The sequence below is a fragment of the Lipomyces japonicus genome (assembly GCF_038497905.1).
Source record: "Lipomyces japonicus strain CBS 7319 unplaced genomic scaffold V1514scaffold_6, whole genome shotgun sequence".
In the NCBI taxonomy this organism is placed as follows: domain Eukaryota; kingdom Fungi; phylum Ascomycota; class Lipomycetes; order Lipomycetales; family Lipomycetaceae; genus Lipomyces; species Lipomyces japonicus.
Genome location: NW_027117818.1, coordinates 84,931 through 104,262, shown reverse-complemented (window position 1 = coordinate 104,262; position 19,332 = coordinate 84,931). Strand labels below are relative to the sequence as shown.

The following is a 19,332-nucleotide window of genomic DNA, read 5'->3' as shown; positions in this document are numbered from 1 at the left end:
TGTCGTATCCTGCAATCTTTAACCGTGGTTGTCGTGATGTTCGGCATTCTCCAGTCTGTTCGCGATACGTTATCCTTGGAGTGAATTAAATTACGCATCCCCACCATACATACATTACCTTATTGCCTTTTTTTTTTTGCTTTGCCACAACGTACTACTCGGAACAAGGTTCGTGCAAATTATCAGGAATCCGTCATGAGTCAATCATCATCACCTTTGCAGGCCGTATTATTGTCAATCGACTTTACCGATTCAGATGAGATCGTGACATCACAAGTTGGTGACAAGTTACTGCCGTTCCTGCAATTGCGGTCACAACAACAACAGCAACAGCACCACGGTAGTCATGGTAATGCCAAACCGGGCACAAAGCTTTCTTCCTTGTCATTGTCATTTCCAATTGTCATATCACTGGCCGACGCGGAAGAGATCTTGCAATCTACCGATCCCAAGCAATTGACTGCCGCTTGGATATTAGCCATGTGAGCGCACAAAACCCAACAATCAAGAAAGGTTTTTTTTTAAACTCAGACTGACAAATTGGAATCGTTAGTCATGCTTTGCTGCACAAGAAATCTATATCAAATGATGAATTTTTGGCATATTCCAGCCGCTTGTTGAATGATTTCTCCAGCAGCCAGGCGGTCCTGGTTGTAGATCACTGTACGTGTGATTTTAGTCGATCTCTCAAGCCTGATTCAAACGAGGAACAAGTTTAACATTTTATTATTTTTTTTTTTGGCATAGTTCGCAAGCTTCTCATCTCAATAACTTTAATTTCAAACAAAATAGGGAAAGTATGCATAATCATCGGTGTCTTGTTATCAAAGTGAATTATATTCTAACCGGAATTTTTTTTTCTTTTTTTTTAAAAAAATTAGCCAATCCTAAGTCTCACGCCGTTACTCAATGCTGCGTTACAATTTTCACCTAATCATCAAACATTCTCCCCGGCACATCAACTTTTTGTGTCCCAGGCATTCAAGTTGAAACACTATCGACTGGCGGAACGGCTTTTAAGTAATGATGTGGAAAAATTCGACGCGTCACTCGCGGTTACGTATCGAGATCATTTGTTGTATCATTACTATGGTGGCTTGATTTTCACTGGATTGAAGAAATTAGACAAGGCTAAAGAGTTTTTCTCAATTGTGAGTTTTTTTTCTTTAGGGGTTCCTCTTTTTTTTTTTTTTTTTTTTGATTTTCGCACTAAGTCATTGTTATAGGTTGTGTCTGCTCCTGGCCACCCTGTATCGTATATACAAACAGAGGCCTATAAGAAGCTAATCCTGGTTCAATTGATTCGAAATGGAAAAGTTAGAAAACCAAAATTTTTTTGTTTTTCTCTATAATTTAGTTGGTACTAATATGCAATTTTATTAGATTTCTCGAATACCACGATTGGATGTCGACTATTCATCACAATCATTCAAAATTTTAGCACGGCCATATGAACATTTTGCTCGTGCTTTTGAAACAGACGATGTCACCGTTCTGCAAACCGTTTGGCAACAAATTAATGAATATTTAACAACCGTAAGTAACAATCAATGTTAAACCTCATTGTTCCTGTATTTTAAATTTTTTTTTTCTAGGATGGCAATTTCGGATTAGGACTTCAAGTATTGGAAGCATTCCGAAAACATCGAATTATTAAACTGCAAAAAATTTTTGCCAGTGTTCGTTTGGACTATATTGAAGAACGTGATGTCGATATTTTAAATGACGGACCGTCGACAAGGAATTTAATCTTGGGCATGATTGCCGATGGCATGATCGATGCCAAGTTCTCTCAACAATCATCTTCCTCGCCTGTGACTTTAAAATTTCAACCCGCAGTGTTAACCGAGTCGCGCGTGCGCGCATTGGAAGATAAGCTAAACACGGTGCGGGTCGTGAACGAGAAGCTTGCCGGCCTGGATCGCGAAATCGGCAGGTCACGTAATTTTTTACTAAAACGGTTGCAATCTGGACATTTGGCACTTTCAGGAACCAGTGGTGGTGGACTTGATGATAATGATTATGATGAGGATAATGCCAAATTTGGACAAACAAATGATTTCCAATTAGATCATGATGATGAATTACTTGTCAGTGCTAATAATGACCGGCGACGACTTGAGTCATCAAGAAAATTACGCATAGAGAATTTTTTAAGTACTCGAAACAGATCAAATCGTTCTACATCCGACGATGGTTCTTCTGATGACATGGAATTGTAAAGGAAAATTAAAAAAAAAAAAAAGAAAGAATAATTCTTATTTGCTTTTGTATAAACGGATGTTGGGCGCAGGGCGTATTCTTTTTTTTTTTTTTTTTTTTTTTTTGAGTGAAATATATCAAGAAAAATAAAAAGCGGAAAGGACGGATAAATAAATGCTATATGTACATGACGTGAAGTCTCATTTTTATAAGTTTTTATCCGTCCGTGATGGTTTTTCCTTCTCGTTTGGTAATCCCAAGTTAACCCAATCATCCTTAGCCATTAATCCTCTGTTTGTGAAAGGCAAAAAAAAAAAAAATATGTACATATATGTTAGTTATTTTGATTAATTTGTTCCTCATTTTATGATCCCCCAAAAAAAAAAGAAAAAAAAAAATTCAGAGACCAATTCATGTGAAACACATAAACAATGTAATAATAAGTTTTTGGGTTACTCACGTATCCATTCTGCATTTCAAATAATCCCTGGCTAATATTCTGCAATCTTCATTCAGTCTTTCCTTGCCCCTTGTTTGCTTAATGCAATCCATATATCTGGTCATGAAAACCGTGCATTCACCTGATTCAACAAATGTAAGTTATATGTATATATATATATTTTTCTTTTTTTTTTTTTCAAAATGATTAATTTCATACCATCATGATCTAACGGGAACGAACCACGATCCGGTGGCGTAGGTCTAAATCCTCCTTGAGCTATACCCAATTTTTTTTAATTCGTCAGAAATTGCAAGACATCAAATTTTGTATAATTTACATCCTCCAGGTCCACCAAAGCTCATTTGATATCAGGTGATTTGAAATATTATTGGTTTCGACTTTAATTGTAAATTTGTTGGGTGGGGTTTATCATTTACTAACTACATTGTGATGTGAACATTTAATTAAAGCTTTCGCGGCATCGTGCAGAACTACATCATGAACGAAAATAAAAGTAACATGGATGAAAAAAAAAAAAAAAAAAAAATTCAACAGTCACAGAACAGGTAAAATAATTATTTATTTGTCTCAAGGGGATTTACGACCTTGTTTATTAAAAACATTTTACTCTGTATGTTTTGGGATCGATGGATTGAGTCCGTTTAATCTATGGATGATCTTAATAGGGAATGATTGATTGATTGATTTTGTATTCCAACTATTCTTAATAATAACGGCCACATAACCAACCAACTTTTTTTTTTAATTCATGACTTTAAAGGCGATCCAATAGATTAAATTTGTCCATGACTTTGTGCGCATGGCAAATGTAACAACGACAGCGCATGCGCTTGACCATGAGAACGTGTGGCCAAGTCCGCTTCTAAATAAAGTTAAATAAATAACATCATTTCATGTGATACTATTCTACTGAGTTATAGTCCGAATAACAGCTGCTCTTCTTAGTATCAGCCAGCGTCTACTAGCATTTACCACCCAACAATCGCGCTTTATCATTTCCTTTTCATGCGTGCAAAGCGGTTGTCTAATTTACCCGGCATGTCAACAAGAGGGTCCCATGTTAAGTCGATGTGTGCGCGGAACGTGGGGTAAGATACAAGAGTATAACCTGCTCTTTTTTTTTTTTTGCTTATTCTATATCTTGTGGCAGAATCTTGACTGAGGAATTTAGTTGGTATGTTTTGAATATATTTCGAGGAATCTTTAGATCACGCGTCAGAACTTACGTTTATAACACATCCTTCTATCTTTCCACCTTCAGTATTCATCGTTTACCAGTATGAGTCTTGACGAGTCTTCTGCTTCGACTTATGTGACGTTGGATAGCTACCCGACTCATATACGACATGCGTGGAAGAAGTGCGAATCAACTGAAGATGTTCAACGTGCATTTGATGTCCCTGACCTAGCTATTGAATCAGGGCCTGGGTCGTTTCACGAGCGATTGGCATTTTTCTGTAACTGTCAATTCGTATCCATACTATATGAGATCATCCCTGGTGATATTACTCTTGTTAAGGACTTGGAAGATTTGAAACATAAGAGGCCGGACGACGCAGTATTCACTACGTTTATTCGAGCATTGCCAGTGCGAAGGCGCGTATCACATCATTGACATCGAATGCGCAAAGTTTCTGAGGTTGTTTATTCCGCACAATCCACGCAAGTCACACAACTTTAGACCCGTCAGCGCGATTAGAGACAAGAACCAACACCTGAATCCAGATGAACATGTAAAAAAGAAGGCGAGATTTCGGGATGGTGCGGACATCCTGTAACATGAATACCGGGGCTGTGACCTAACGGAGCCTCCGACGTCCGCTTCGCCCGTCACTAGATTCATGGGGACAAGATATGTGAACCCACCTTCACGTGCCAAGATATGGCCGATCTTCTGATGACTAAAACCCCGTCACTTTATTGCTCGACAACCAGATCTGCATTCGCGTTTTTTTTGTTTCTCACGCCTATGACTACCAGTTTGGCCGTGCAAGGTGATGCTGGCCTGGTTCCCCAATATGCGGGCAAAGTGGCGGCATTGTTGGCGATGCGATTTCGGGATGGTTATTACTCATTCAGAACGAATTGGCAAAGTCAAAGGCTATTTAGCCCGGCAGTCGTGAATGGGCGACAGCGATTTTTCAGCTCTTGCGGCGGATGGCCATGTGGCGTCGCGGGCCGTTTTCCAACTGGCTGCCTGGTACCTCCGGTGACCATAATCAAGTCCCTCGACTTCCAAAACGGCCCAGAATGGCTGGACCGATCATACTACGGGTCTGGAATGGCTTAAATACTTTCATCAGCATACGAGGGCCCCGTCGGAAAGATCGTTTAGATGATTCTTACTCGATGGCCACGAGAGTCACGTCAAGCCGAATTCGACGAATACTGTAGGGAAAAAACCATATTATTTCACTCTGTCTGCCAGCGCATTTATTCCATCTAACCCAGCCTGTCGACGTCGGGAATTATTAGCCCGCTGAATGGGTTTACTATCAAGAGATTTTGTTCCTTATCAAAGCCAACATCACACAAATGTTCGCATTCAGTCCTTATTGTTGTTTAATTTACCAGAAAAAAGTGGCGGTCTAAAAATTCGAATTTTTGATGGACGAGACTATTGTCAAAAGATGTGGATTCAAGTTTCAATATTAAAATTGTATTGTAGAAATAAGAATACATAAAAAAGCTACATCACAACGGGCAGCAAAAAAAAAAAAAATAAAATTGGCATTTTTTAGTTGGGACGGCAACAGCAACATAAAAAAAATTAATTGCATAGCGAAAGAAAAAAAAAAAAAATATTGGACAATACTTGTAACTTGGCTTCAGTTGTTGAGGCGATCGGGGGAACAAATAAATGATACTTAAAACAAAGTTTGTTGGTCGTGCGTGAGGTGCCTTCTTGATATTCGTTCGAACGCTCCGATTCTAAAATTAAAAAATAAAAAAAAAATAAAAAAATCAAAATATATATAGATAGATACAAATTAAAAAAAAAAAAAGCTATAGCAAAAAAAACAAAAGAAGAAAAAAATAAACCTAAACGAAGCCAGAATAACAAAGTGCTGAAGTTATTTATTCTTCGGTGACATCGATCCGCTCCTCATACACGCGGTCTTTAACTTGAGGGGAAAAAAAATTAGAAATTCACCGTTTAGGTTTATGGAAATTTTTTAAAAAAACATACTAGTCGAATCATCTTTTTCTGCTCGTGCTGAATCGTACGGACTTTGTTCAGGTTCAATGTCACGTTCTTGATCCTCATGATGTGCCTGGTCATATTCGCGGTCGCGGTCGCGGTCAGCACTGGGGCTACGACGACGGTCATGATAATCATCACGCGGACTTTTTGACCGAGGTCTGGGCGAGTGCGAATAATCTCGACCCCGTCTAGGTGGTGGAGAATACGATGGCCGTCGCCCTCTTCTCGGGCGGTCATCATATCTCCATGAAGCAGATGGGGTATTCCTAGTCCACTGCAAAACGAAAAAAAAAATATTAGTTTTCACAACATGCCATTCGATTTGCATGAAGCAAGGTCTTACCTCTACGCTCACAATATCACCAGACCGAATACGCCTGTTGTGTATATCGTAGTAAGCATCTTCAGCGTCACGATGATCTTCAAACTCAACAAATGCAAATCTTATAACAAAAACAATCAGCTTGTGAATATCAGTTATAACAAAAAAAAAAGAACCAGACATACGGTCTAGAACGCGGGTTCCTAGGGGCGGGAATGTCGCATCTCACCAGGCGACCAAATCTAATCAAACATTGTTAACCAATTTCATGTTTTCATCATGGCATATAGATCCAAGCCCATTTGTAGTCAGCATTTTAAACAAGCGTCAAAAAAAGAAAAGAAAAAAAAAAAGAATGAAAATGAATAAACAAGCGACTCCTTATACTCAACCCTTAATAGTTTCTTGAATAAATATACTCAAATAAAAATTCAAAACTATTTTCAACCTTTAGTGAACCGATTCAAGTGAACCTATTGAAAGAGATTCCCTAAGCAGATAATGTAGGTTTTAAATATTGAATCGGATCTGCACTACCTATATTGTGCAAAAAAAAAAAGGCGGGAATGGTTAATGAGTTGCGGAGGTTGCTGTTTCGAAGGTCGAGTAAAGGTTGCCCAAAACAAAACAAAATAAAAATAAACAAATTACAAAAAATGCAGATCTTATCGAAACATCTGATCCGATCGCTTCAAGCCAAAATAGGAATAAGGAGAAGGACGAGGACGAGGACGACGAGGACGATGAGGAGATGGGTGACTGACTACCTTTCGAATTCATGAGCGAGATCACGAGCTCTGACGCCAATGCTGAAGCCTGCGAAAATCAGTTTTTTTGCACTCTTCCTCAGCTTACGACACTTCAAATCTTGTTTTGACGCACCGGTAACATATAGAGTTGTTCGAGACATCACTGATATGCCTTGAAAGGAAAAGAAATAATTGGAAACAAGTGGGAAGATTGAACAGGCTTCCAATGACATGTTAAATGCAGGGTAACACACGTTACATTACTATGCCGAATTGCCATGTTTTTGTTTACAGTCCAGCAACAAAGGCTTGCTTGAGCTCGCAATGGCTGACAACGAGCGCCATGAGTTCACAAAGTACTTAAATTCAGCACAGTCGTTTAGGTATAATGTTAATTTGGCTTCGGCTTTGAAATCGTCGTCTTTGACGGCAACAGCGGAAACGTCAAAGCGTGCCGTCGCCGCAACCGAGGAAGAGCTCGACAACACGATCGCCCGGCTGGAACGAACCGTGAACGACACGCGCAAATACCTTCAATCTTACCAGAGAACTAAAGAGAACGATGATGACCGTGTTGCGTTGTCGAAAACAATTTTGGCGTCAAGGCAATATATCGAAACAAGAACTAATGACGATAGCAACAATGACATGCTTAATATCGATGGCATGGACGACGATCGTGAATTGATTACATCAATCATTAGCGCACCGGCCAAATCGCGACTGCAGACTGCGTCTAATGAGCTGATTGATAAATTGCAGGTCCTTATAACCGATACAAATCTGGCAATAGAACGGGAGGAGAAACTTAAAACAGAATCAACCCAGCTGACCAAATTACTTGAATCCAGGATTAAATCAATCGATCAAACTTCACCCATATTTACGACTTCTGCAAGTGCGATTGCAGATCAGCGATTACGGAAAATTCTGGCCAGAAGGGAGAGTTCGAACCAAAAGTTGAAAAACTTAATGAGCACGTTAAAAAGGCTGTTGGATTTAGAAATCGCAACCGTGCTTGCCGAAGAAGAATCAGGTGCACCGATTGGTGGTTGGGATCAAACCCGTACGAACCGGAAAACGCTAAAGCAAGCGTCACTAGATAAATTTTGGTATGGCACGCGATCAAAGCAACTCGCTCACGAAGCCAAAGCACTTATCGAGGTTGGAGGCAAGCCCTTTCTTATTATGATGCGTAATATGATGCTGACTGAAAAAAAAATAAATAACTAGAATCTTCTCAACGCTGCTTTTGATCCGGAGTCGAACGGTTATGTGGAAGTTCAAGACCCTGATGGCATCGTAGCCAGGTTGTTGATCCGATCCGAGATTGTAAGTCAGCGACCAAACGACGACCGGTTTATGAAACTACGTCCATTCGCGAAAAAATTTTAGTACATACTTTTTTTAAAATCTAAATTGTACAAGCCCATTTGTTTCCAAGTAAGATAACTATAATAAAGAATTTCCGGCGCTATCTTCAACTTTGGCGAAATATTTTGGTTCCAGAATGCCATTTATGCCTTCAGATAATATAACTCCGTTCGCTGACTTGAAAAACTTGATGCCATCTTGCAACGCTTTCTCCAAGTTCACGTACACGTACACGTTCGAACTGTTTCGCATGCCGCTAATAACTCCTTCATGATTGGGCAAGCCTGTAGCCATATGAATATGATTGCGCTTCATTTTTGATAATCCTTTTGTTTTTATATGATCATTCCACACGGTTAATCGAGTTCCATGAACCGCTATTGGGAACTGGGTGGCATCCGTAATCGCATCTAGTTCGAGCAAGTTCACGGCAAGCGAGTGACCCTGATTTGCTCGAATAAGCCAGCCATGACCGGACAACGTATCAATACTGCTGCCGTTGTTATTGTTGTTGTTGTTGTTGTTGTTGTTGTCAATTTCAATACTATTGTCGTCATCACCATTATAAATCAGCTTGAATCGTGCCTTCTCATTCGTGTTGACGATTCGTTGAATATCGGCAAACGACACGCCCCTAAAACTGGAGTGCTGAAGAATCACGTTTACTGCAACGTAACCGTCATCTCTTATCGGCAATTTTTCCTTACCGGCTCCATGTCGTAATATGTAAGAAAGACGTTTGCTTAACCGGACCTCAGGAGAATCAGGCACGCGAGGTCGTGATCTCGGTTTCTTTGCCTGATCTGCTGATAATGATGTTGATGATTCGGCTTGGTCTGTCATATGAATCTTGGCCTAGTACATTAATATAATATGAATGGCTTGGTCTTATATATTAATGGACTGGATTTTACTAACTTAATTGAAAATTCATTACAATTGTTGCTTTATTAATATTCTATTGTTTTGCACTTGAAATTGTTAAAGTATACGCGCCACCACATCGTGCACGGGCAAAGAGTGGTTTTTGACATACAATTCTATATTCGATATAATACCAAAATTCTGTTAAACCTAATATACATGCAAAATGCAATCATTAAACACCATTCTATAGATGAATCAACCCAATTTTTTTTTATTGTGTTACCCCCTCCCACCACTGCATTGTTCGTTATTTCTGATTCGCTGTAACCATCAACTACTAATCACGGCCAAATTTATTCTTTTTTTTTTTTTATGGAAAATGCATCACGCGAAAGCTCTCCTCGATTTCATCGTCGTCTAAGCATGAAATATAAAGACATCGAGACACGAGATCTGGATTTACGGTCAGATGTTGATATGACCTTGCGGCATTAACAAAGTAAAGCAGTTTCTTAATAATAGATGCCGACGTCTTCAAGCGGTCAAAATTAACCAACTGAGCTAACGGAACCGATGCTTTGTGTTTTGAAATACCAAATATATCTTCCGCATCAGACCCGTACTCATCATTTATGCTGAACATACTGTCTCGAGTGTTGTCGTTAAGATTTTCGACGATAAATGCCGGTTTCTGTGCATTAAATGTAAGATCAGATAGATAGAGTCCTAAAACGATAAACGTAGTTAGTACAAAAAATATTCACGCCAAAGTTAATGCTCTAGCAACAAAAAAAAAATCTTACCTATAAATGGCACGCATCCTTTGGATACATCCGCCTTATCCATTTCATATCTTAAATTCTTAAAATTCTTCAATGGCGACGCAATTTTTTCCAGACTCTCAAACAACGCCACGTTCTCTTCCGCAACATTGTCCCAAGTTGTTTTTAACCTCTGCACAGTGGCAGACGCTAATGCAAGCGTGATCTGCATAAAAGTGGAATAATTTTGTAAATCCAGAGTTTGTGCAGCAATATGAATAAATTTCGTAATTGTCAGAGCTCGCTCTTCCAAATCACGAGTCAAAAGAATCTCAGAAGTCACCCATGAGGTCATTAAATTGAATCGAGAAATAATCAGTTCAACACCCCGCACATTGCGTGTGGACAGGAACGATAGCCAATCTTGAACCGGGGCAACGTTCTGCTTCCATTGAAGATCCATAAGCTCCTTCCAATCCACCTCCGCTAATGCATCACGGTCAATTAACGTGAATTGTGCAGCCAGGTCAAAAGCTCGGTATTTTAAAATAAATGGAAGATGAATGCTTAACGAAACAATACTGGAAGCTCTATCTGCACTTATAGTAGAATGACTTCGACTGAACACGCTTACCGCTTGTGATGACACGTCCGAGTTGTCCTCTCTGTCCAGCAAACTCGGCTCCAAAGACGTGATTCTTTGTGACAAGGACTCAACAAACCACGCATCTCGCTCTCTGCCTTTCCAGCTATAAACGGACGTTGCGTATACGTTATCCTTGGAAGGATCTGCATCGCTATCCGCAAAATCCCGAATACTTTTTTCAGACCCGATGGATGGCGGTGGTGGTGGAACCATAGACGGTTTTCGAAGATAAGTGCCTTCAAGCTTCATCAGTGCTAATGTGACCGGATCAATAGAAATGTCAGGAACATCATCAGGGATGTCGGCAAGCTTTGACAACTCAACTGCGAGATCTTCAGAAATACCAGGAATTCCAATAACCAAAGGAGCGGTTGCAGCATACCGATCGTCCAGCATTTTTAAATTACCAGTCACACTTGCCGGGCTATAACTCGTAACATTAAAACTTCCCGCCATGCTTGAAAATGATGATGATGAAGCCCATTTGAATTTTCTCAATGAATTATTTCTGAGATTAGCATGTCCCAATTGATGCCGTAATCCAGGAAGCGATGCCGAACTCTCTATTGGAATACCAGACGACGACGACGTCGTCGTCGTCGTCGTGGTATTCGAATCTGAGGGTGCAAGAGTCTGAAACTGCATCAGCACATTGTGATTTAAAGATGAACCTGCTGCAGATGAAGATTTCGATGAGCGTACATCATCACTGCCATAATCCAACCTTGCTTGAAGAAATAGAAAATCGTTTTTATTTGCTGAAATATCTGTCTCTGCTTTTTGAGGAGTAAAAATAGAACTGTTCGCCTCTGATCGCCCGCTGTCAATAAGTGATCCGTGCAAACTCTCAACCGCAGCGATATCGTTTTTTGTAGTTTGCGTGGTCCTAGATGGCGAGTTCCCAACCGCTGACTTTAAGTCGTAATCAAGCTTTAATTGATGAATAAACAAATTTGAACCTTCCCGTTCAGTTGATTCCAATAGTTGCTTATAATTGTCAACCACGCTTGCTGCTAAAATGTCTATTCTAACCCCTAATTCTAAAGATCGATCTTCGCTGCTATTTTCGTTTCGCAGAATATCGTGAGTGACAGCAAAATTGGGTGATAATTGAGGTATATCGCTTGTGTGTAAACTCTGATTATGATTGCGACCAAAAAATTTTTTCGTCCAGGATTTGAATCGAGATTGCTTAGCAACAATTGGGTCAGATGCTGAGTTTGTGTTACTATAACTACTTGAAATGTTGTCAAATTCAACATGATTTTGCAAGCCAGGAGATGCAGGTATTATTGAATCGACAATTGCCTGATCATCGGTAGGAATATCAATATCAGCTTTGCCACGTATTAGTGCACCCCAAGGATTTTCTAAATTTGCATTATTACCCCGGTCATTGACAGATTCGTTTGAACCTTGTGATGATTGGGGAGAAATCGAACTCGCTGAATTATTAGGCAGATGTAAATCAGCTTGACTGCTAAACTGTCCAGTTTGCGGAATAATTGGAGAAGAACTATTTAAATGCGTTGCCGGTGACTGCGGGTTCGATATCCTACTTTTGCGATTTTTCCTAGCCGGTTGTTCAATATTTGACTTGCCAGTAATTTCTATAGACTGTGATCCTACTGTACCACCAGGATGAATAACCACATTCAAACAACCAATCGAACTTTGCAATAAGATTGAATCCGCATAAATGAGTGACGGGAATACCCAGTATAAACTAGATGCCCTGATCCATATTCGTTTTAACTCACCAATCATGCGACAATCTGCAGTTGAGGCCTTGACTTTATCCGATGAAGAAAGCCGATTAATCCCATCAACGAACGCGGCTCGAAGTTTGAACGATGGCACAAAGTCGTCGGCAAAGTAATTAAGAACCCAATACCGTAATACCACAAAGGTTCGCATTCGTACAATTCGGCCAATGTTGTCGGATCGATCCAATGCCCATTGATACCTTGCCAGTATCAACCTCATGACATCTAACTCATGTGCAAACTGGCGAAAACCAAGAAAAAAATCTGAAATTAAATTATAATCAATGGTATCAGGAGGCGTGATAAGTAATATTAAACGAGCAGTTGTAATCCCAACAATTTCTCCGTGCATCCCATACCTGATAGGAATCGCAGCGGCTGCAGCGTCTTTATCCCAAATCGTACTTAAATGTGAAGCAACACTTGAAAATATGCTTGATGAAGACTTAAATTTTTTGCTTGTAAGATCTGGAGTTGGGAATGCCCAATTATATGGTGAAGAAGGAGAAGTTGGGGTTGGACTTAGTCCTGATATATTTGCCGTGACCCGGACATGACGCGTTGAACGAGGAGATTTTGGAGATTTTCCAAGCTTTTGCTTTGTTCGAATAATTGGTGTGCGTGGTGATTCATCAGAGATTGTAACAACTTTTTCAGCTAAAGATTTCTCAGCTGCAAACGGAGTAGACGGAGGAAACTCGATATGCACTGATTGGCCGGGAACATTTGAAAAACGATCTTGCTGAACATGAAATGACGTGTGATTAACTGATTCTGCTGGTTGATGGCAAGATGAAGTTTCTTCGCCATGCGCTCGAGTTGATTGCGTCGGCGGTATTGACGGTGAAGATCTTTCATGTTTTTCCATGGAACCGTGTCTAAAAAGAAAATAAGTAATAAAACCATATATTTCAAGTCAATCTACTCACCCAAGATCATCAGGTAAAGCCGAGCGAATAGCTAAACCTTTTGCTTTAAAATCAGAAAGCGCATCATTGTAAAATTCCGGTTGCGCTTCGTTGCCTCGGACGAGCACCTGTTCTGCAAAAAAATGTTAAAGCCCGCAATTGATAGACAAAAAAGACAAACTTACCATTTCTTGACTCCATAAAATGCAATCAGTACTAAAACTAATTGATAGTATATTGAAGGCGTGACGGCAATTTCAAGACGAGAATGCTCACACACGCGTAGCAAAGAGCAAAACAATGAACTGAAGCAAACGAGCAGCACCCTACTTTAGATAGCAAAACATGCTATATCACAGATATATGCCAATTTATATTATTCCGCAAATACAAAGGTAACCTACAGAGAAAAGCAAAGATGAACGCGAAAACCTTTTGTTTAATTTTTCGTTATATATCGCGAACTTATTGATGGTGCCCAGCCAGGGGATTATTGTGATTACGGGCGTTTAAACCCTAATGCTCAACCTGGCTAAACTTTCAGTCAACAAAGCAACCGTGTAATAATTTACAGATTATGATTTTCTTGGTATATTAAAACTTATAATTTTTTCTAATTATGAGAATAAATATTACTAGTAGTTTTAAATTAGATGGTTCTTAAGCCTGGCTATGAGATATTTGATGTGCGTACAGCATTGATCTACTCCTCGTACATAACCACCACCGCCGTGGACCTCAACGTCAACAAATCCTACTAAATACCGATACACCAGTAGTAATAAGTAGCAAAAATTTTTGAACAAGATGGCATTTCAATTGTGGTACATGTAGGATCAGGGCGGTTGTTTAGACGTTCGGTCCAAGCCAGGGGCCGTTGCTCAGGCAACCGAGTGGGTAGGGGTTCATATTGTACACCAACCCCACAAGCAGACGAGCCGGGCCGTTTACAGGCTAGTTTACAAACACACGCAGTCATCCTGTACATAATTGTTGGTTTCTGGCCATTGAGTAATTGAGCGATTGTCCTAAGCCTGCATAGCATCGCATTTGTTGGTTAATCATTAAGTTTTTCTCACTTAGTTTTGTTGTAACAATATACCATCAGAACATAGCTTCATAGCAAAACAGGATGGCATTCCTGTTTTCGCGCTCTAGTCGGCAAAAATCTCCTCAAGATTTGGTCAGACTCTTGCAGGACTCGTTGAATCGGCTTGAGCACTCGGCTGACAAGAAAAAGGTAAAGAATATTTATGTTCGGCTTAACCATTCTCTCCTGACATCTAGTGAGCAGGCCATCGACGAAATAACTCGAATAGTTGGTCAGTTAAAGGTTCTTCTGAATGGAGATTCAGATAGCGACCCTTCTCCAAATACTATCGCGCTACTTGCTCAAGAAGTTTATTCGAATGATCTTTTATACTATATGATAAAGGCCCTGCCCCGCCTAGATTTCGAACTCCGAAAGGATTTTACGGTAATATTCATAACCATTTTACAAAGACAGATTGGTCAACGCTTCCCCACTGTCGAATATTTAAGCACACGTGAGAAGGTGATAGTGCTTCTTGTAAAAGGGTAAGTCATAACCTGGAGTGTCTTGTAGCTGACGAGTTTTATTTTATTAATACTAATGGCTGGCTTCCTTACCTATAATAGATATGAAAATTCTGATATTGCTCTTAACTGTGGTCAGATATTGCGAGAATGCATAAAACACGAGCAATTGGCTAAGATCGTTTTGGCAAGTGAGCTTTTCTGGAATTTTTTCCAATATGTGCAGTATCCTGCGTTTGAGATCGCCAGTGACGCATTCTCAACATTCAGGGTCAGTTCATTTATTCAATCGGTGCTTTTTCTGTACTATTTCTAGTCAGGTATTTTTGTAGGACTTTGGACTAAATTATATATTACAGGAGCTTCTTACGCGCCATAAGAGTCTTGCATTGGAACTTCTTACACGAAATACAGACTTATTTTTTGAAAGGTTTAACGGTCTTTTAGTTTCTTCAAATTATGTAACCAAGCGACAGTCCATCAAACTATTAGGAGAAATTCTTTTAGATCGCACAAATTACATAATAATGACAGCATATATCGACTCACCAGAACGCCTTAAATTAATTATGAATATGCTCAGAGACAAGAGTAGGAATATTCAATATGAATCATTCCATGTGTTTAAGGTACTTGCATTGTTGTGGCTATTGCTTTTTCAGTTTCTTACAGATATAGGTATTCGTGGCTAATCCTCACAAGTCTAAGCCGGTCATAGACATTCTTATAAAAAACCAGGCCAAATTACTGGTATTTTTACCCGAATTTCATAGCGACAGAAAGAGTGTGTAAAGAAACTAATATTTTTACGTTTGCGTTCTAATTTTTATTTAGATGATGACCAGTTTAATGACGAGAAGCAATTCTTAATAAAACAGATACAAGAGCTTCAACAGGACCAAATAAGAAGTTGAATTTATACAGGAGCCCTGTTCATTTCTCTTGTTTTTTCTTGTCGTCGTCGCTCATCACAGCACCTCTTATCCTTCGCTGATTCGATTATTACATTGCATATATATATATTTATTTATTTATAGCATAGCTAACATTTGAGGTTACGACATATGGGAATACCGAATTACATGAGGCCGCAAGTAAAGCATGACCATCATTGATTATAAATTTGGCGAAATACGTAAATAAACTGCATAATCAATACTGAACGTGCTATTTTGTTTCGTTGGCCTGATATGTATTTTGGGATGATTTGATGAATGTGCGGATCTGATATAGCTTAGTAGGATATAGTGAGCTTCAGTATATCAAATTAGCATAAGTTATTTTGTAATATTAATTTATCAATAATGATTTCGCTTGATGTGGTCGGCCTTCACGGAAGCTCCACCGTGTTTATAAAAAAAAACCTTTGCACTTGACTAAGTTTTGATATCATTATTACTTCATAGTTTAGTAAAGTTATATTTCTAACCATATAAACATAGCATAAACGCTTGTAGTAGTAGTAGTAGTTTGATTGTCCAAGTAGGAGGGGATGTAGGAGGGGATGGGCCCCGACCCTTCATGATTTATTTTGCGTCGCGCGTGATGTCAAGCAGCAGCTTACAGTGTGCTCATTAATGGTCAAGGACATAAAATCGGCAGATCAATTCGTTGATAGGAACAAGCCGATTGAATGATTTAATGAACTTGGAACGAATTAGGTGGACTGATGCAAAATAATTAATCTTGGCCTGCATGATTCCTGATATTCTGCTTGATCGACACTCCACTGCTGCACCTTATAACTGCGCTCGATGGTCTAACGATGGACGTCTAGCCATAACATGTGCCAGTAGTAAACATGCAGGATCCGGCTTAAATAACACAGGAATTGAGATTTTAACTCCCGTGGTTGCGCGAGAATGGACCGTAAATGGACAGCCTACTCACAAAGTCGAATACAAAAGCTCAATAACTTGGCTTGATATCGATTCTACCGCATTTTGGATCAATGCTACAAAAAATGGTACCAACCATGATTTTTTTTTTTCCTTCGGAGAATAGTTCTTTTTTTGTTAATGCAGTAGATTTTAATAATGAAACTGAATCGATCAGCGAGGGCCAATCAATAATATCTATCACGGATTTGGCTTGGTCTCCAATTAGGACATCCATTAGGGGTGGCCCTCTTTTGGCCGTTTTGCTTTCAACATTAGAAGTGATTATTTTTGTATCATCTAAAAACGAAAAGAGTTCATCAACGGATCGATGGAAACAACTTTTTAAGCTTAATTTGGCTGTTGCAAAATCGTTAAATATTTCTATCAATAACAATGACAAACAACAATTGCTTATCGAAGAAAAGGAGAAGGTTCAACGGTTACGGATACACTGTAAGTATAAATCATGTACGTGGAACCGAATGCTAAGACTGTTGATAGCTATTGCCTGGTCAGATGCTTTTTATGGATTGCAAGACAGCCAAGGTCGAACTTTATCGATTTTAGCTACCGGACATGAGGATGGTAGTATATATTTATGGAGAATATATGAAGAGGTTGGTGCCGGTATTACTGGATCGCAAAAGATATCTGAAGGATGGATCACAAATATCAAATTCTCTGCAGTCATTGGAGTCGAAAACCCTCAGGAAGAAACGCGAACATGCTTCATGCTGATCTCAACATCAATCAATGAGTTGTTTTTTTGCCCCATGATAATCTCAAATTCATCAGTTTCTCTAGGAGTACCTCAGCTGGTCAAGAAAAAATCCAAGAAGGCTATTTCTCATTTAAATTGGGCTCGATCGTTACCCGAAAACGGTCTTATAGGAGTGGCAACAATGGTAAATCATGCCATTGTTGTCAATGTGGTTGTCGTAAACTCTGATTTTACGGTTAACGTACATGAAGAGCGGACTGGTTTGATTGTACCTATTGTGGGGTCGAATTTTAATGCAATCCCTGATGGCATACTTATTACTTTGATTTCTCATACAGGAGAAATCAAATCTTTAACGTATCCGCCAAGAGCTTTATCTACAGATGCAAGCTTAATTGCGCGGAAGATTTCCAATTTATTGGAGTCTCGCGTCAAAAATTATTACTCGCCATTTCCAGATGAGAACGAGGAAACAACAGAAGCAGACATTCGAATAGCATCATACGATAGTGATGTATTTCTTAATCCGTTTATATTGTACAGGTACTCAAAAATGTTTTTTTTTTTTTTTTTTTTTGTTTTTCCGCGTTGCTGATGTGGTTATAGTATTCTACCAGCGAACAGCTACTATTATCCAGTTTCTTCAACAGACTGGAGTCGCATTATATTATATTATTCATTCACAGAAGAGACTACTTTTGAAAACCTTTTTAATCGGTACAATCAAATAAAGAGGTCAGCCGTGTCACCTCGAACTATTCTGTGGTGTGCAAAGCTTGCAGCCGTTAGTCAGAAAGAAGAATCTGAAATTCAATGGGTCATTGCGGCAATATCATATCTAAAGTCTTTGCTTCCGAGCGACGATATCTTTCAAAAGTTCAAGGCCAATTTCTTGGTTGATTCCCGAATAGGTTTTACGCGCCGATTACTGTATAGTTTCAATAATTGGGCGCTATCATTTTCTGGTGAGCAAGCATTGGACGGTGATGCAAGGTCTCGCATTATTAAGGATATGTATGATAGCTGCCGGCATAGTCGCGTTGAGATAGCGAGTCTGGTATTGCAAATTTTTCTTGACATGAAATCAGGTTGTGATGAATACTCTGGCAAGATTGCGTATCAATATGCAAGGTTTTTGCGATTGGGGTCACATAAACGCGTTGCGGATTTCGATTGGCTGACTGGTTTATCGAGACGCACGTTTGAAAAATTAAAACAATTTGGGTATCCTGTAGATGACGAATTGAGTGATGCTCGCCTAATTGAGAAGAACCGCATGTTGGATGTTGGCATTTCTGGAGTGGTAGAAGAATCTGAGGCCGCCGTAGCTTTAGATGATACTGACAGAGACAAAGAGTGCAAATGTATTGCTTGTGGGAGTGACGTTGAAATACGAATGGATCTCGATGCTCCCGAGGAATTCATTGCCGTGTGCCGGACTAACGGTCATACATGGGGTATGGTTTTGATGACGTATACTATGAAGAAGGAACTGAGCTGACTCAAGAATTTAGGGGTATGTTCTATTACATTATTGCCGGTGATGGGCTTGCACCAACGTCGCTGCAGTCTTTGCTCACAGACCGCCATATCGCGAGAGTCGATAACAAATAGTATTGGCACGCCGGTGCACGGGAGTGTTTTGGATAAGCTTCTGCATGACAATGTCATATGCGTATATTGTGGAGAAGAATTTTATGTCATGTAGACTTTTTTTGGAGGGGGGGTGCGTATGAGCTTGACTGAGGCTGTGCGGTAAATCAAAAAATGACAAACCTTGACCCGTTGTAAAAATCATGACGAGTTGAGCTCTGCCAACCTTTACAAGCTTGGATAACGTTTTTTTTTTTTTTTTTTTGGCAAACTCAGCACTCGGGCCGATGATGTAGCTTTTGTTGTGAATTAGCAGGT

General features: G+C 39.6%; 9 protein-coding genes across 9 annotated transcripts; 5 read left to right on the top strand and 4 right to left on the bottom strand.

The window, feature by feature from the left end:
* Nucleotides 1-32: 32 nt before the first annotated feature.
* On the top strand, nucleotides 33-2,576 carry V1514DRAFT_325877 (uncharacterized protein). Its single transcript, XM_066926692.1, has 7 exons — nucleotides 33-482; nucleotides 554-663; nucleotides 748-797; nucleotides 882-1,151; nucleotides 1,227-1,316; nucleotides 1,384-1,536; nucleotides 1,596-2,576. Exons 1-7 carry the CDS (start codon nucleotides 196-198, stop codon nucleotides 2,220-2,222), a joined length of 1,587 nt encoding a protein of 528 aa, XP_066785135.1. The 5' UTR covers nucleotides 33-195; the 3' UTR covers nucleotides 2,223-2,576.
* Nucleotides 2,196-3,077, bottom strand: V1514DRAFT_325873 (uncharacterized protein; the record flags this gene model as incomplete). Its single annotated transcript, XM_066926691.1, has 4 exons — nucleotides 2,982-3,077; nucleotides 2,861-2,920; nucleotides 2,663-2,783; nucleotides 2,196-2,493 (listed from the first exon to the last, which is right to left on the bottom strand). Coding segments are annotated over exons 1-4 (281 nt in total), but the record flags the coding sequence as incomplete, so codon positions are not given.
* Nucleotides 3,078-3,944: 867 nt separating this feature from the next.
* V1514DRAFT_318174 (uncharacterized protein) lies at nucleotides 3,945-4,280 on the top strand (the record flags this gene model as incomplete). The annotated part of the gene is made up of 1 exon (XM_066925874.1): nucleotides 3,945-4,280. The coding sequence occupies one exon, from the start codon at nucleotides 3,945-3,947 to the stop codon at nucleotides 4,278-4,280; it is 336 nt and encodes a 111-aa protein (XP_066785133.1).
* A 1,299-nt stretch (nucleotides 4,281-5,579) lies between these two features.
* Nucleotides 5,580-7,184, bottom strand: V1514DRAFT_325864 (putative pre-mrna-splicing factor). The gene is made up of 6 exons (XM_066926690.1): nucleotides 7,075-7,184; nucleotides 6,960-7,008; nucleotides 6,378-6,434; nucleotides 6,214-6,313; nucleotides 5,856-6,144; nucleotides 5,580-5,790 (listed from the first exon to the last, which is right to left on the bottom strand). The coding sequence occupies exons 1-6, from the start codon at nucleotides 7,172-7,174 to the stop codon at nucleotides 5,744-5,746; spliced, it is 642 nt and encodes a 213-aa protein (XP_066785132.1). The 5' UTR covers nucleotides 7,175-7,184; the 3' UTR covers nucleotides 5,580-5,743.
* Nucleotides 7,185-7,241: 57 nt separating this feature from the next.
* Nucleotides 7,242-8,425, top strand: V1514DRAFT_325860 (uncharacterized protein). Its single transcript, XM_066926689.1, has 2 exons — nucleotides 7,242-8,103; nucleotides 8,173-8,425. Exons 1-2 carry the CDS (start codon nucleotides 7,266-7,268, stop codon nucleotides 8,334-8,336), a joined length of 1,002 nt encoding a protein of 333 aa, XP_066785131.1. The 5' UTR covers nucleotides 7,242-7,265; the 3' UTR covers nucleotides 8,337-8,425.
* On the bottom strand, nucleotides 8,284-9,287 carry V1514DRAFT_191779 (phosphotransferase KptA/Tpt1). Its single transcript, XM_066924627.1, has 2 exons — nucleotides 9,234-9,287; nucleotides 8,284-9,164 (listed from the first exon to the last, which is right to left on the bottom strand). Exon 2 carries the CDS (start codon nucleotides 9,156-9,158, stop codon nucleotides 8,394-8,396), a length of 765 nt encoding a protein of 254 aa, XP_066785130.1. The 5' UTR covers nucleotides 9,159-9,164; nucleotides 9,234-9,287; the 3' UTR covers nucleotides 8,284-8,393.
* A 265-nt stretch (nucleotides 9,288-9,552) lies between these two features.
* V1514DRAFT_276409 (ras guanine nucleotide exchange factor domain-containing protein) lies at nucleotides 9,553-13,223 on the bottom strand (the record flags this gene model as incomplete). The annotated part of the gene is made up of 2 exons (XM_066924923.1): nucleotides 9,553-9,908; nucleotides 9,986-13,223. The coding sequence occupies 2 exons, from the start codon at nucleotides 13,221-13,223 to the stop codon at nucleotides 9,553-9,555; spliced, it is 3,594 nt and encodes a 1,197-aa protein (XP_066785129.1).
* Nucleotides 13,224-14,222: 999 nt separating this feature from the next.
* Nucleotides 14,223-16,195, top strand: V1514DRAFT_350476 (Mo25-like protein). Its single transcript, XM_066929415.1, has 6 exons — nucleotides 14,223-14,503; nucleotides 14,558-14,841; nucleotides 14,923-15,091; nucleotides 15,180-15,449; nucleotides 15,499-15,604; nucleotides 15,655-16,195. The coding sequence occupies exons 1-6, from the start codon at nucleotides 14,396-14,398 to the stop codon at nucleotides 15,732-15,734; spliced, it is 1,017 nt and encodes a 338-aa protein (XP_066785128.1). The 5' UTR covers nucleotides 14,223-14,395; the 3' UTR covers nucleotides 15,735-16,195.
* Nucleotides 16,196-16,282: 87 nt separating this feature from the next.
* On the top strand, nucleotides 16,283-19,219 carry V1514DRAFT_350475 (uncharacterized protein). Its single transcript, XM_066929414.1, has 5 exons — nucleotides 16,283-16,786; nucleotides 16,848-17,153; nucleotides 17,202-17,964; nucleotides 18,028-18,878; nucleotides 18,936-19,219. The coding sequence occupies exons 1-5, from the start codon at nucleotides 16,516-16,518 to the stop codon at nucleotides 19,127-19,129; spliced, it is 2,385 nt and encodes a 794-aa protein (XP_066785127.1). The 5' UTR covers nucleotides 16,283-16,515; the 3' UTR covers nucleotides 19,130-19,219.
* The last annotated feature ends 113 nt before the right edge of the window (nucleotides 19,220-19,332 follow it).

What these genes read in the sequence shown, in the direction of transcription:
- V1514DRAFT_325877 (XM_066926692.1), top strand. Translation starts at nt 196, where the DNA reads ATGAGTCAATCATCATCACCTTTGCAGGCCGTATTATTGTCAATCGAC. An exon ending in GCCGCTTGGATATTAGCCAT is followed by an intron (nt 483 to 553) that starts GTGAGCGCACAA and finishes TGGAATCGTTAG; the next exon opens with TCATGCTTTGCTGCACAAGA. An exon ending in GGTCCTGGTTGTAGATCACT is followed by an intron (nt 664 to 747) that starts GTACGTGTGATT and finishes TTTTTGGCATAG; the next exon opens with TTCGCAAGCTTCTCATCTCA.
- V1514DRAFT_325864 (XM_066926690.1), bottom strand. Translation starts at nt 7,174, where the DNA reads ATGTCATTGGAAGCCTGTTCAATCTTCCCACTTGTTTCCAATTATTTC. An exon ending in AACAACTCTATATGTTACCG is followed by an intron (nt 7,009 to 7,074) that starts GTGCGTCAAAAC and finishes TGATTTTCGCAG; the next exon opens with GCTTCAGCATTGGCGTCAGA. An exon ending in GTGATATTGTGAGCGTAGAG is followed by an intron (nt 6,145 to 6,213) that starts GTAAGACCTTGC and finishes TTCGTTTTGCAG; the next exon opens with TGGACTAGGAATACCCCATC.
- V1514DRAFT_325860 (XM_066926689.1), top strand. Translation starts at nt 7,266, where the DNA reads ATGGCTGACAACGAGCGCCATGAGTTCACAAAGTACTTAAATTCAGCA. An exon ending in CGAAGCCAAAGCACTTATCG is followed by an intron (nt 8,104 to 8,172) that starts AGGTTGGAGGCA and finishes AAATAAATAACT; the next exon opens with AGAATCTTCTCAACGCTGCT.
- V1514DRAFT_191779 (XM_066924627.1), bottom strand. Translation starts at nt 9,158, where the DNA reads ATGACAGACCAAGCCGAATCATCAACATCATTATCAGCAGATCAGGCA.
- V1514DRAFT_350476 (XM_066929415.1), top strand. Translation starts at nt 14,396, where the DNA reads ATGGCATTCCTGTTTTCGCGCTCTAGTCGGCAAAAATCTCCTCAAGAT. An exon ending in ACTCGGCTGACAAGAAAAAG is followed by an intron (nt 14,504 to 14,557) that starts GTAAAGAATATT and finishes TCTAGTGAGCAG; the next exon opens with GCCATCGACGAAATAACTCG. An exon ending in ACGCATTCTCAACATTCAGG is followed by an intron (nt 15,092 to 15,179) that starts GTCAGTTCATTT and finishes TATATATTACAG; the next exon opens with GAGCTTCTTACGCGCCATAA.
- V1514DRAFT_350475 (XM_066929414.1), top strand. Translation starts at nt 16,516, where the DNA reads ATGATTCCTGATATTCTGCTTGATCGACACTCCACTGCTGCACCTTAT. An exon ending in GATCAATGCTACAAAAAATG is followed by an intron (nt 16,787 to 16,847) that starts GTACCAACCATG and finishes TTAATGCAGTAG; the next exon opens with ATTTTAATAATGAAACTGAA. An exon ending in GACTAACGGTCATACATGGG is followed by an intron (nt 18,879 to 18,935) that starts GTATGGTTTTGA and finishes TCAAGAATTTAG; the next exon opens with GGGTATGTTCTATTACATTA.